The sequence below is a fragment of the Aotus nancymaae genome, unplaced genomic scaffold, assembly GCF_030222135.1.
Source record: "Aotus nancymaae isolate 86718 unplaced genomic scaffold, 86718_ANA_hifiasm-v0.15.2.pri h1tg000059l, whole genome shotgun sequence".
In the NCBI taxonomy this organism is placed as follows: domain Eukaryota; kingdom Metazoa; phylum Chordata; class Mammalia; order Primates; family Aotidae; genus Aotus; species Aotus nancymaae.
The window spans coordinates 40,474,387-40,489,385 of NW_026988473.1; the positions used below are offsets into that span (position 1 = coordinate 40,474,387).

The 14,999-nt window shown below is 43.5% G+C and overlaps 1 protein-coding gene across 3 annotated transcripts in view; it reads right to left on the reverse strand.

The window, feature by feature from the left end:
- NAV2 (neuron navigator 2) overlaps positions 1-14,999 on the reverse strand; it is a 769,613-nt gene that overhangs the window by 134,629 nt on the left and 619,985 nt on the right. For all 3 annotated transcript variants that reach the window (XM_012456498.2, XM_012456497.2, XM_012456495.2), the window contains one exon: positions 2,712-2,834. In XM_012456498.2, coding sequence (XP_012311921.2) covers positions 2,712-2,834 — 123 coding nt within the window. The remainder of the gene's footprint in view (positions 1-2,711; positions 2,835-14,999) is intronic.

Sequence of the window (14,999 nt, forward strand, 5' to 3'; positions counted from 1 at the left end):
TAAAATTATCTCCGACACCACTCATGATAGTCTCGCATTTTGGGAAACACTCATTTAGAATCTAAGTTTTATAACTACATAAAACTAGGTTTGAGATTTACATGAAGAATTTTCTAGAAAAAAATGTACTACTATTTCAACTTAGCCAAAGAGGAAGTATTACTATGGTCAGTTCACAATGACTTTGGAAATTAAAAAAATTTAGTATATTCTAGAATAATGGAAAATATGTAAAATAAGAATAAATTTGTAGTTGTCATCAAATCCTATGTCTTCAAAAAGCCATCTGAGTTCTTTCTTTTAAAATTTGTCAGTTATCCGTTCAGTTTCTTTTTTGGTTTGAGACAGTGTCTCACTCTGTCACCCAAGCTGGAGTGCAATGGCGCAATCTCAGTTCATTGCAAGCTCCACCTCTAGGGTTCAAGCGATTCTCATGCCTCAGCCTCCTGAGTAGCTGGGATTACAGGTGTGCATCACCATGCCTGGCTAATTTTGTATTTTTAGTAGAGATGGGGTTTCGCCATGTCGGCCAGGCTTGTCTTGAACTCCTGATCTCAGGTGATCCACCTGCCTCAGCTTCCCAAAGTGCTGGGATTACAGGCATAAGTCGATATGCCTGGCCCCATTCAGTTTTAAATAAATGATCATATCAGAGCATTCCAGTCTGGAGGGAACCAAAGAACACTGTTGTCCATTTGGTTTAACCATACAGGCTGAACTAAAACAACCTAACAAATGCTATCTATTTTTCAATCCCACCCTCAAATCCTACATCTCCAGAAGCAGAAACAAGCTCAGCTGTGATCTATAGTAATTCCATTAATCCTACAATGAAGCATTAAATTAAACTGCCTAGCACAGATTCTTCTGCTACAAGGTAAAATGTATCTTGTAAGGTCTGTATTTTATGCAGATAGATTTACTAAACAACACCATGTTTACAGAAGAATACAAATGAGCAGAATCATTTGGCAAATTGTGAAATCTCCAGTGGGGGTGTCGCAGCAACTGATTTTTTTTTTCCTGCGAATATTTACTATAAAGATTTTAGTTACAGAGAGTTTAGTTTCTCCTAGGAAAGAACAGTTCTCAGGCTGGGCACAGTGGCTCATGCCTGTAATCCCAGCTTCATGAAGCTGAGGTAAGCGGATCACCTGAATTCAAGAGTACGAGACCAGCCTGGCCAACATGGTGAAACACTGTATCTACGAAAAATTCAAAATTAGCTGGGCATGGTGGTGCAGGCCTGCAATCCCAGCTACTCGGGAGGCTGAGGCAGGAAAATTGCTTGAACTCTGGAGATGGAGGTTGCAGTGAACTGGGATTGTGCTACTGTACTCCAGCCTGGGCGACAGAGTGAGTCTGTCTTAAAAAAAATTTAAAAAAGGAAAAGAAAGAGCAAGCAATTCTCAAATGGTTCAGATTTCTATGGAATTTTCAAACCCATACTTTTCTTTGTTAATTACAGGAAAAAAGTTGACTTGAACTAGAACCCTAGTAGAAGGCCTTTTGACATCCCTGATACAAATCACAAGCCTAGGCACTGGGGGGACTCTAAGGAGGACATATTCAAGTTAGTGGCAGAGACTGGGCCAGATGCCTGGGCCAGATCCCGAGTTCCTAACAACTCATTCCATGTTTCCCAGCCCTCCCTGAGAGAACACGAAGATTCTTCTTCAGCAAATTCCATTTCTGGGTGTGATTTCAGTATTTGTCTCTTTGGTGTGCTGCCCTATTTCTCTAAAGCCAGATAAGTACAGAAGTCACTTAGCTCTTTGTCAAATGCGTGCCCTGGGGAATAGCAGGAAGCTGTTCTTGTGCCACTAGTTGGCTTTCTGACATAAAAGGGTTAGTATCCAAAAAGTCTACGGACATTTCCAACCGCTTGCATCTAACTTCCATGCTACATTTCATCAACCCAGATGTGGAAAGAGGTCAAGTGTTCCAGCAAATCCTTGAACAGCCAGATCATGAAGGGTATTTGAAATCTGCACTGAAATCCAGAATTATAGCACATTAGAGCTGGAAGGGATCCTGGAAATCATATAATCTAAACCCCTCACTTCATAGGTTGCTCAGGGTCATAGAATCAGTTGGTGTCAGAGCAAGGACTAGAACTAGAAATAGTCCTCTTTCTTTATCACAGTGTTTTCTGAAGCTGTTTTCTTCTCAGACAGCAGTGGCAATGGCGCTTGATCAACCTCTATGATGTCAGTTACTTAGCATGTGGTGTATAAACTCACGTCCTTAAGCGCTGCCTCCTATTACCATGGAACAGGAGGCTTTATGGTAAATGCTGCTCAGCAAAGGCGAGGAGAGATCCCTTCTGCACACAGACCTTCTGTGCCACAGGGTACAATACCTAGAAAGCTGGCTAATGAGAGAGGAAGTAAAGCACATCCCTAGGGCCCGCCGAACTGACAAAGACACAGTAGCAACAAGCAAAACAATAACAAAAACCACCCAAGCCTGAACTCCCTATGTTGTTGCAGTCAGAAGCACCACCCTACACCGAAGCAGGACTCAAGAACCCTCAGCAGCTCTTTCCTACCTACTGTGCCTGCTCCTAATCCCAGGTACAGATTCCAGACCTCCCCTGCTCTCTGTGGGTTAAAGAAGTCTCCATTCACTCTCAATCTCATAACCCTCATTTCTCAGGCCACTCTGGAATCACCTCTGCATCTGGCCAGCCCCAAGTGGGGCAAACTTACCTGTCAGCGTCTCCAAGGCCCAGGGAGGTATTTCGTTGCAGGGTCTCCCGTACCACAGCCATCCCATCAGGGAGCCGGTTCAGGCGACGGGTGTAGAGGCCAAGTCCACCATCAGTCATGTATCTTTAAAAGAAGAAGAGGACGATGCACATGAATGTTAAAAGCAAGTGGCTTGCAGGCTTGCATTCATATCCAGAAGCCTGCCCAGCCACCAAGTGCTCTAAGGGGGAAGGAACTGAGGATTCCCTAAGACTGGCACCAATCACAGCCCAAGGATAACTCAGCTGCTGATCCAACCTAGAGGATCACCAGCTTGCTAACGAAAAAGAAAAAAAAAGAGAAAGAACTCAGCTTAATTAACCCAAATTCACAGGAACCTATGAAGCAGAAGGAAATTAGTGAATAAAATTAACTGTCAGATGGATTCATGACATTCTTTTTAATGTCAGCGATTAAACAAGCAGGTGTTTTACCTGAGTAATGGAAATGGAACTGACAAATCATTAGCAAATCATAGGCAATAATATTACAGAACAATGCAGTGGAAAAAGAAGGCCAGCTTTTGAGAGAGGGGGAAAGAAAGGATAGAGGATGGATGAGTGACCTTTGCCATCACAGGCAAGTCACTTCCCTGGGTTGTGAGTTTTTCACCCGAACTATAGGACTGTCACAGCCTGTGACATATAGAAATATCACAACATGGGCATGAGAATTAGTGAAATAAGAAATATTTGTGTAAGACTACATAAGTGGAAGACATTATGGTTGTCATGATCATGAAGTGAATTTCACCGTTGATACTGATGTTTTAAGGAGGTTGTCACAAAACTCTGTGAAGAACACTAATGATAATTTATTCTTTTCTTGGTAGGATAGCTACAAAGCTGTCTTCTGATGAAATCAGTGCTGTCCTGGAGAGGGAGGATGTCTGGAACTTTCTGTACAGATGGTTGATTGTCTACCAACCAGACAAGTTCCTGAAAGCTTAACCACTAGTAGGAGGTAGCTCAGTCCAAGGCAGCTGTACCTCCTATCTACCCTGGCTTCCTCACAGCCCCGATGAAGGAGACTGGTTGTGTCATTTCCCTCATCTTCAGAAGAGAACAGGAAGGCAAAGCAAAACTTGGGCAGAGCCAGAAACCAAACTTGGATCCCTTTAATCCCTCATGAGACCCATCAGATCGCCTGCAAGGTATCTGAAAATGCAAGCATTTTACATTTCAAATCAAATGATATGTACTAAGAGGACCAATGAGTCATTATTTTCCTGAGACAAAGTCAGCTCAGCTAAATCATGGAAAGCTTTACTGCACTCGGCATTTTAGCTTTTGCATATATGGAGTCGACCCTGAGGGTTTCTAGTCCTTGAATTTCTTCTACCTCTAGCTGGGAACCGTTATGGGATATATTTTTCAAAAACAGAATTATGAGGTGCAGGGGAGGCTGCCCAGACCAGGAAGTTCAAGTAAGGGGCAGAGAAGAAAACTCTCACTGGAGTTATCTCATGTGAAAAGCACCTTCCAGAATGGGTCAGAGGAACCCAGGAAGCTTCTAGGCTATTGTGTCTAAACCCAACACCTCCAATGTTCCCTTCTCCTCCCTTGATGACATTAATGATCACCGAGGTCGCAATGTCAACATAATGAAAAATCTGTTGGAGTAAATCAGACCAAGTATTTGTGCTTGTGCTGAAAACGCAACAGAAGAGACTGAAGTTTTCACTCAACGTTATCATTTTAAAAACCACTCTGTGAATATACTAAAAACCATTGAATTGTGTGCTTTAAAATGGTGAATTTTATGTCATATAAATATCAATAAAAATATAAAAATCGATTGTAGCTATAGTTAAATAATTATTTGTCTAATTGCTCTTCAATGCATGTCTCTCACACTAAATAGTAAGCTCTTTGCAGGCAGAGATTCTTATTTTGTTCAAATCTATATCCCCTGTGCTTAGCACATACTAGGTGCTTATTAAATACTGTTCTTGTTGAATGAATGAACACATGAATGAATGAAGCTCAAAGACACAGCCATAGGGTGAGGCTTAGCAAAAATTTTTTGCAAGAACACTGATTACAGGTTTTCTTTCCACTTAAGCATTAACCAACTTATATTTAAGACATAGGGCAAGCAAATTAAATGGTTGATCTGCCAATCATCCATCTATCCAGCCATCCATCCGTCCATTCACCCTCCAACAGATAGAGTGACTCAGGGTAGATCAATGGGTTACAGGCATCTATCTTACAACCAGCACAAGGAGGAAAAAACACCTGCACCAAAATGCTGTAACTTTGCCAGAGGCTAGAATTTCTAGATCACATGTCCTTTCAAGGAGAACTCAGTGGAAGCTCTTCAAAAGACAATCTATTGCACCATTAAGCAAGACAGTTAATTTTGATTTTAGCCAAGTCTGCCCAGCCAGTTAGACAAACAAAATTCTTTCAACTGGGGAGATCTCGTCAAAGGACAAACAAACTAATTTTAGCATTCATTTCCCTGCTGGATTTTTATTGCTAATAAAACAACACACACGGTTGGGTAATTACACACACCCAGGCATGTAGACAAGGCCTACACACACAGAACCCTGGCTTTCTGCTACGGCCAGACTGTGGAGCCTGGTGAGCATTCCAGACACGGAATGCTGAGATACATTGCAGCCCCAGCCCAGCCACACCCGGGTGAAATGTGGATTTGTCAGAAAATAGCAACCCAAAAAAGCGGGAAGGTCCCTGAGAAATGGAACTGAAACGAAACCGAACGTGTGAATTGAGCTTGCTGCTGGGAATTCTGACTTTGTTTTGGCAGAGGGGAGGGGAAAGGCAAAGCTAAAGCAGGACCTTCTGCCTTCTCGAACTGCAGGAAGAACTGGAAGTCAGGGAGCTGAATGCAACAGGGAGCTGACAATGATCTAGTTTCAAGACAGCAAGTCTATCTCACTTACCATGTGCATGTAGAGGGAGGGCGGGCACGGGGATAAGAAAAAATGAGGACCTTACTTCTTCTTCTAGAGATATGTAAACACATGTTCAATAGTTTTTTAAACAATCATATTCTTTAAAATGAATTTTGTTGTATATCTCTCCCTGGGAGACGCCACAGCACCACAGGCAGAGCTGTGGATAGAGCCAGCCTCACACTCAATAAACTAATTTAAAATATTTCTAAATTATTAGCCGCCAATTATGATGATTTACAAACAGCTCTGTATATCTTTTAAAATAACTCCTCTATTATACAGTCAATGAAAAATATACAAATTTGGGTTTGCTGGACCAAAATTTTTACATGAATTGGCTATACATGAATATGGACTGCCTTAACCAAGTTAAGCCCTTAAGAAAGCATTGCTTAAAGATGAAGCAGCCACCGGTGTGCTTATCTGAAACGCTGGCTTTTTCCCAGGGCTGTTAGAAAAGCTGTGTTTCTGAAGGCTCAGGGAGCCAGCGGGCTGATGGCCTCACCCTGGGTGAAGAAGAAATGACTTGCCTGAGGTCGCAAGCAAAGGAACCAGCTGATCCAAGAACTGAATCTCAGAACACCCATGCCACACTCTCCTTCTCCTTGGAGAGATATATAATTAATACTGGAGCCTAATGAGGTGCTGGTAATATCCTAATGTCTTCTGAGTGGGCTCCTGCCTGAGCTGCCACGCTACTGAACCATCCCCCACACTACCCTCCCGAGTTCTGCAGTGATGGGTGGGTGGAGGAGGCTCTCTGCATCCACCTTCTAAAGCTTCCCCAGAGACCCCTGAATGCAAAGAGTGAGAGCCTTTGCTAAAGGGACAAGGTGTCTATGGGGTGTTTTTCTTGCTTCCCTGAGGTGACCCATGAGTATCAGGGTTAAGGAACATGACACTGTTGTTAGAACTAAGTTGTTCAAATGCCTCCTCTGCCCCTTGCTGGCTGAAGGACCGAGTACACATTGTGGTTAGTAAGCACTGGGTACTGTGTTAAGTGCTTCACATAAATCATGGCGTTCAACCTTCAAAATAATCTTATCAAGTGTATTATCATCTCTATTGTTCCAATGAGGAAAACAGAACTGTGGTTAAGATCCCAGTGCAGGCAGGTGGGTTCAAATCCCAACTGTGTCACATTTCAGTGCCATTTCTTCTAGTTTTAGTTCCCTCACAGGATTGGGGCAGGTTAAATGAGATAGTGCATATGTTTAGAAAGCCCAGTGCCTGGCATGCAGGGAGCACTTCATAATAGCACTTCATGTAAATGCTAACAGGAATGGCAAGACCTAGTTCCTGCTCTGGTGAAGCTCAAAACCTACTGGGGACTAAGACATGCAAATAGCTCTACCTCTAAATAAGTGATATAACAGAGGAATGTGTGACTGGCTTTGAGAACACATGGGAGAAAGCATGACAGAGGAGCACTGTTTAAGGTGGCCCTTAAGGGTGCAGGGGAGTTTGCCAGCCAAAAGAGGATCCATCTAGACACATGGATAACATATGCAAAAGCGGAGAGAAATGAAAGAGGAAGGGATATTCAGAGAAGGGTAAGTAGTTCATTATTGCTGGAACACTGGGAATGCAGCCAGGAACTAGGCTGCATGGGGCTTGGGGGACGGTTTTGAACACCTTGGATACCAGGCCTTTGTCTGTGTGGGGATACATGAAGGTACTAATGAGTAACAGGCTCTGGCTTCTGTTTCAAAGAGAACACCGACTTTTCAATTCTTCCATCATTTTGTATTCAATCTTTGGTTTGAACATTTTCTCATCAGGATTTCCTACTATAGATTTTTCAGAACATACCATGTTCTAGTCCTGAGTCACCCCAGATCTCTGGGGAGGAAGACCAGACTTGTAGGGTAGACCTCACCATCCCTCCAGTCAAGACAGACCTGTGAAGGCAAGATGCCTTTTACAAAAGAAACTCTCTCTACAGAATGGGCTGGTAACTGACACTAGCTATGAAAAAGCTGTGGAATCTAACAGGACCTGTTAGAACAAATACTCTAGACTCCAAGCCCAACATTTAGTAAATAGATTTCTTCCCTTTCTTTAACTGTAATGACGCAACAATGTGGAACCAAGTGAAACTGGCTTTGTGAGTCACCTTCAGAAGCGGGGAAAGGCGGCTTCTCATTTCCAAAGTTCACAGTTCAACATAGCCTGCATAAGTAACACAAACTGACTGTCACTAATCTCACAAGAAATCACCTCTGTCAAGAACTGTGTGAGGAGAGAGGAGACAGAAGAAAAGAAGTATGTACCAACTTGCTGTAGTCGAATGCATTTCTAACAGAGCATGACATAAAAAAAACACACCTCTTAGATGCAAGAAATGAAAGAACAAACAGAAAACAAATCATTCCTAGGTAATTACTTTTCTTCAAAGACATATCAGCCTGTCTATTTTTCAGGCACACTTTTGGTTGAAACGTGGACATAGAAACATGGAATAAAATAATTATATGTGTGTGTAATATTCCTTGCCAATAACAATATAAATATCCAGACATCAATATCAATACATACTTTGTTGCATAAGGTTAAAAAAAATGATGGGGGCTGATGAAAAGGTCTTGTTTTGAGCAAGTCACCAACATCCAAATCCCCAAACATCACAAGCCCCTCCACTCGGTTATAATACAGTATGACATTCATTCTCTGAGCTTATTAGGATGTAAATCAGGTTTCTAGACAGACCTGGAAAAGAATCCCTTTAGTTTAGGGCCTCTGAGAAGTCAGCTGAATCAACTTCACTCTGGATCATAGGAGGACGTGCTGACTAGCAAGTCTAACAAAGCTGCCTGCATCCTTTTGAAAAAAGCTGACCTTTATGAAAAGAAAAGCGGTGGCCACATTGGCTTAAGGAAGAAGAGAATGCATCTGAAATGGAAAAATATGACTGGAAAAAAAATGGGCTCAATTTTCCAGCGCAAATTATAAAACTGCAGCACTAAAATTCAGCGAATACTTAAAATTTTGCTAAGGAAACACATGGAAACCACTTTGTCTTCAACGAGTTTTTAGGCATAAATGTTGAAGCAGATATGGTATATTTCATTTATCAAAACGCTCTGTCCCTCATGACAAGTTCAGAGACATGTTGCAGTGACTCAAAATCAAATAAAGGTAAGATTCAAGCGAAGAACACCGCCTTGTCTCTTCTTGATTATGGGTCACTCCAAACTGACACAGGATGCAATGAAACCAATAGCAACCTTTGGAGAAAAAGCCCAAGGTGAGAATGCCTTTCTCAGTTGGGGTTCCCTGTGGTAACAGGACTTTAAATAGGACAGACTGCACAATCACAATCCACACCATTAAAACACAAGGGGGTATGAGGTGGAAGAGGGGTCAGAAATGACTCTAATCTTCCATTTTTATGCCTGCGAGGGCAATTCTTCTAACATAGACCCACACGTCTTTGGCCTTCATGCCTTTGGGATAATGCTTCCAACAATCACTGGCAGAGGCCATGGGGAGATGAGAATCTAACCAGTTTCCTTTCTGCTTGATGCAAAATTGGGGTACCCTTTACACCATTTCCTCCTGTCCTCCAGGACTGTCAGCTCTTCAGGATGTCACTGAGTTGATAACAACTTGATCTTTTGAGGAGGATTTGGGAGTTCAACTTACATCGTGAGTAAAATCTTCCCTTATCTCACTCAAGCCTGGAGCTGTCTCCTGTGGCCACAACACGCACCACCTTGGTTCAGAGCATAGGATGATGTGACCATGGCAAATAGACAGCACTGCCGTGAGGTTTCTTCAATGTCCACGAGCCATCCACCAGGAGAACGCACAGCTGAAGGGGGACCAGACTCTGCTTCTCTTCTGCAAAGTGAGCCAGATGACTGGGAAAACCCAGATCAATCCTCTGGTCATGCACAGTACAGCAGGAAGTCAAGGTTGCTGCAAAAGTGAACTCACTCAGGAGTTCTGGAGCCGACTCTGGCTAGCCCCAGCCAACAGAGCACACCTCACTGGGGAATACTACAAGGATGTTGCTAAGCTAATCAAACAAGGGCTCAGATCCATCAGGCCATGGGGACAGAGGCAGCAGTGGGAAAAGGCGGGCCTGAGTTAAAGAGGAGTCAAAGGGTCCCAGGGGCGCCCTGCAAGTCTCACCAGGGAAAACTGGTGCCACAGACTTTTGCCATTTCTACTTCCAAAAGCTAGGTGCTGATGACTGCTTGAGGGAGAGACAGAAGACACAGCGTGGGAGTCGTCGTTGTCTGCAACTCATCTCAACACATGCCTCATCATCCACCTGCTGCTTACGAGTCATGGAGCAGCAGTTTCAACATCACCTGGAAGCTGTTTTAAAAAGCAGTATCCCAGACCTTCTAAATCAGACTCAGCAGTTCCACAAACTCCCCAGGTGATTTGTGTGCGCATTAAAGAAAAAGAAGCACTGGACCCAGGCAGTGGTCTCTGTAGAGGGGAGTGCAGACGATCCAGGAGTGAAAACGCAAGTGCTTCTATGTATATTTATTTCTTATGCTCTTTCTGATTCCTATGTTTTTGTACACTATATAGTATATGCAATATTTCAATAACATGGCACATGCATATTTTAAAAACTACAACCAAATCCAGTTTAGAGACCATTATCTAAAGCAGAAATTCCTAAACTTGCTTAAGTTATGAACCCCCTTGGAGAAACCAGTGAAAACTATGGACCCCATCTCACATATGTGTAAAATTCACATCCAGCATGAGTTGGCTCACAGACCTCCAGGCCCCACCTTAGCAGTGCCTTTGCCCAAACAGGACAGAAGTGGATCCTGGCTGTGTAGATCCTTCAGCACACATTGCAATGGTTTTTACATTGCAAGACTTGTCTGTTTGCTATAAACCTATTCAGCAGCGGCTCATGGCACTGCTACAATTCACATGCTACCCTGAATTTTAGCGCACAGACTCAGTCTCACCACTGCTTGAGTCTTTCTTTCACCAAACTCCTAGCAGAGAGATTGATCAAGTGGAGAATTTGTTTGGTGGGAAAACATGCTACCAAGGTTTGTGTGTCCTTTGCAAAATGCAGTGTGACTTTCCATAAGTTTAATAAAATTCCATCTAATACTAATTACCAGAGCTGTGTGGTTTAAAAAGATCTATATGTATATAAACTCCAGAAGCATTTTAATTTAAAAAGCCCATAATTGCCTTAATAAAATGCATACTCAAATGCACAAAGAGCCAAGGATTATAACAACAGTGTACTTATCACCCTTAAACCAACAGACATATGTAAAATTTTCATTATAATCCATGGCTACACTTGTTTGAAATGGACGCAGGCAGGGCACACTTCTGAAGAAAGGCTGCATGCGTTTGAAAATTGACAGTCCCTGTGTCTGAAACTTAGTCTTGCCTGAATTGTCTTTATTGTGGTTCAACTGTCAGTGTGGAATTGCAGCAAATATTTCTAGCATTAGCAGGAAGCTTTTTGTCCACCTTCTGAAAGATGAAACACATCCTAACACACAGGAGACAGTTCTCTAGACAAAGCCCCTTTAAGCTCTTTCTTGGAATGAAACATGGTGAAAGGAGATGGACTGATATCCAGGAATTCTCAAAGCTCAGAATACACCCAAATCCTCTGGAAAGCCTGACCAAAATGCTTATTCCAAGGCCTCGGCTTCACACGTGCAAGATGTATTTAGTGAGGCCCAAATCTTACGTTTTTTTAAAAAAAAACATACTTTACTTTTTAAGAGATTCTTTCTTTAACACACTGTAAAGAAATTATAGAGTTCCTTTATACTCCCTCTTCCCCCCCAACACTTTGCTCTATTATTAATATATATATATTTTTTCTTAGAAACAGGGTCTTGCTTTGTCACTCAGGGTAGAGTGTACACTGCCGTCCTGAACTCCTGGGCTCAAGGAATCCTCCTGTCTCAGCCTCTCGAGTAGCTGGGACTATAGGTGCAGGCCACCATGCCCTAATTTTTTAATTTTTTGTAGAGATGCAGTCTTGCCATGTTGTTCAGGCTGGTCTTGAACTGGGCTCAAGCAGTCCTTTCACATCAGCCTCCAAAGTGCTGGGATTACAGATGTGAGCCCCTGCTCCTGGACTATTATTAATATTTTGTATTAGTGTGGTACATTGCTGCAGCTGATGGACCAATATTAATACATTATTATTAACTGAAGTCACATTAGGGTTTACTCTGTGTCTTACAGCTCTACTGGTTTTGGTACAGAATGTCACCTACTCACCATTACAGTAACACAGAACATAATTCCACCACCATAAAAATGCCCCATGCTCCACCTATTCATCCCTTCCCCCAAGCCTGCATTTTTAACAGACATGCAAGTGACTCTCTTGCAGATAGGCCAAAACTGTGAGAAATGTTGCCTTAAGTCATTAGACCTAGGTGGAAGAACTGTGAGCTAGATTGGATTCCGTTTCCCTAAGAATTAGTTGACTAAAATGTGACTACACAATAATAGCAATTTAAACTTCAAATCCTCTTAATAACTACTCTCGGCCCCCTCTGTGTTAGGAGACAATGTCCACATTAACCTAGGTTGAAGTTGATCCCCAGTGTTTCCTCCATCTCAAATCAAGGCTTGATAAAAGTTGTTACAATTTTAAGTTCCTTCTAAATTATCAAGTAACTCATGTCTTGTAGTTAAATGCCTGCCAGCCTCCAGGCAGTCTGACTGTTGGAAACTCAGATGGCTGGCCAGTGGTAAGAGTGAGCAGTATTAGGCATGCTGAATTCAAAGTATTATGGACAACACACAGGTAGCTCAGTGTGGCATCATAATCAGATGCTCCTCCTCTGGAAAAGCCTTCCACATTGTCGAAAGAATCCGACAGAAGTGTTTCCGGGCTGAGTAGATCCTTCAACATACTTTGCAATCGTTTCTACATTGCAAGACTTGTCTGTTTGCTATAAACCAATTCAACAGCGGCTCATGGCATTGCTACAATCCACGTTACCCTGAATTTTAGCACACAGGTTTAATCTCACCACTGCTTGGGTCTTGCTTTCACCAAACTCCTAGCAAAGAGATTGATCAAGTGGAGAAGTTCTGTATGGTGGTAAAACATACTACCAAGCTTTGTGTGTCTTTTGCAAAATGCATTTTCCAGAGCACTTCTCACGCACTGAAACACACCTGCCAATCATCACTGGGCTGCTAACCTTATTGTTCCTGCGATTTCTGCTATGGCTCCTCAAGCCTTAAAGTGCTCTGAGACACAGACTCACTCTTCATGTTAAATCAGCAGAATTTATGTTGGCTTTGAGGATTGTATGTTCCCTTTGGAAGATGACTAGAGCCTGTAGGGGTGGGAGTCTGACATCTAGTGTCGGTTTCTCTTCTGGCTTCATGTAGACACCCACAGGCAACAACCAGAGTCTTTACCAAACTGGGGAGAAGTCAGCTGGCACTTTGGCTTAGGTTCATGCAAGTTTCACTTTGTCTTTTGTAGACCACAGTTGCAAGAAAGGCACAGTGCACTGAGAATAGATGGAATGAGAAGGTGGCTAATTTGTAATTGTGAGACAATCCCTGCTGTAGACAGAGGCAAAAAGCAGGCCTTGGGAACATCACTGATGATGGGACCAACCTCAGTGAACAACAAGATTTCTGGAAGCACTGTGGGGAGGCTGCAGGAAGAGCTCATGTTGAGTCAATTGCAGGACTTTGCCCAGAGGAGGCCTATGTTTAAGGTGGTGGCATCTGTGCAACAAACATTTATGTAGCTTCTGTTGAGAGGCAGGCACTAGCCTGGGTGTTGGGGATATAAGAATCAGACTGAGGGGAGAGAGATACAAGATGGCCGGTTAGGAGGAGCTCAGGATTGCAGGTCCAAGTGAAAGCGCAGAGGGTGAGTGGACACCGCATTTCCAGACAGATTTTTACTGCCCACAGACCAGGAGATTCACAGGCGGAGGAGCCCCAAGGGTCGCCAGGGCAGCTGTTTTGGCCGGCGCGGCTGTTTGGCCTGCGCCCTGGCACAGGGTTTCCCAGTGCAGAGTAAACTAGACTGTGTCCCCTCTTAGCCAGCAAGGGGAGCTGCAACGGGGAGCCAGGCCAGGAGATTCCCAGGCAAAAAAGTGCCATGAATCTCAGAGCTGCTGGTGCAGCAGCTCCCAGTGCAGAGTAAACAAGACTGTGTCCCCTCTTAGCCAGCATGGGGAGCTGAAGCAGGGAGCCAGGCCAGGAGATTCCTGGGCAAAAAAGCGCCACGAATCTCAGAGCCGCGGTTTCAGCCGGCACAGTGGGTTACCACACGGGAAATCACACAGATCCCGGCGCCTATTCAACAGGCGACCAGGTCACCTGGTAGAGAGCTGACCATTCAACTAAAAAACAAAAGGCTCTGAGGCAGGGAGCCAGATGACCAGGCTTGGCTGGTCCCACCCCCACAAAAACAAAACAAAAACAAAAACAAAAAAACAGCAATTGGAAACACTCTGGGCTGAGACTTTCACGGCAAGCACAACTGAACCCGGGACGGTCCAGCTCTGTGGAGGAGGGGCGTCCGCCATTACGGAGGCAGCCTGCAGTTCCCGAGGCAACCTGGTGTCGCCAAGGCAATGCACCATTACAGAGAGAGTCCGTCACTACAGAGACAGGCCAATATAGCAGAAGCAGTTCTAACTACACCCCTATAAACAGGACTGCAGGGAAGTTCACACAGCAGCTGGGCAGAGCCCACAGCAGCTCAGCGAAGCCTCTGCAGGCTGAGAGTGACTAGGCTGCCTCCTTGTGGGCAGGGAAAACGGCAGCAGGACAGCGGAAACTCATAAAGCCCTAACTCCCTGGGACAGAACACCTGGGGAAAAAGAAAAGGGGTTTATGAGTTCTGCTGCTGCAGACTTAAACTTACCAAAATCAGAAAGTCAACAACTACAAAGTCGACAGGTGGATAAATCCACAAAGATGGGAAGAAACCAGTGCAAAAATGATGAAAACACCTGAAACCAGAACACCTCTCCTCCTACAAGGGATCACAATTCCTCACCAGCAAGGGAACAAGACTGGATGGAGAATGAGTGTGATGAAATGACAGAATCAGCCTTCAGAAAGTGGATAATAAGAAACTTCCGTGAGCTAAAAGAACATGTTCTAACCCAATGCAAAGAAACTAAAAACGCTGAAAAAAGATTTGATGAAATGCTAACGAGAATGGACAACTTAGAGAGGAATATGAGTGAATTGATGGAGCTAAAAAACACAACACGAGAACTTTGAGAAGCATGCACAAGTTTCAACAGCCGAATTGACCAAGCAGAAGAAAGGATATCAGAGGTCGAAGATCAACTCAATGAAATAAAATG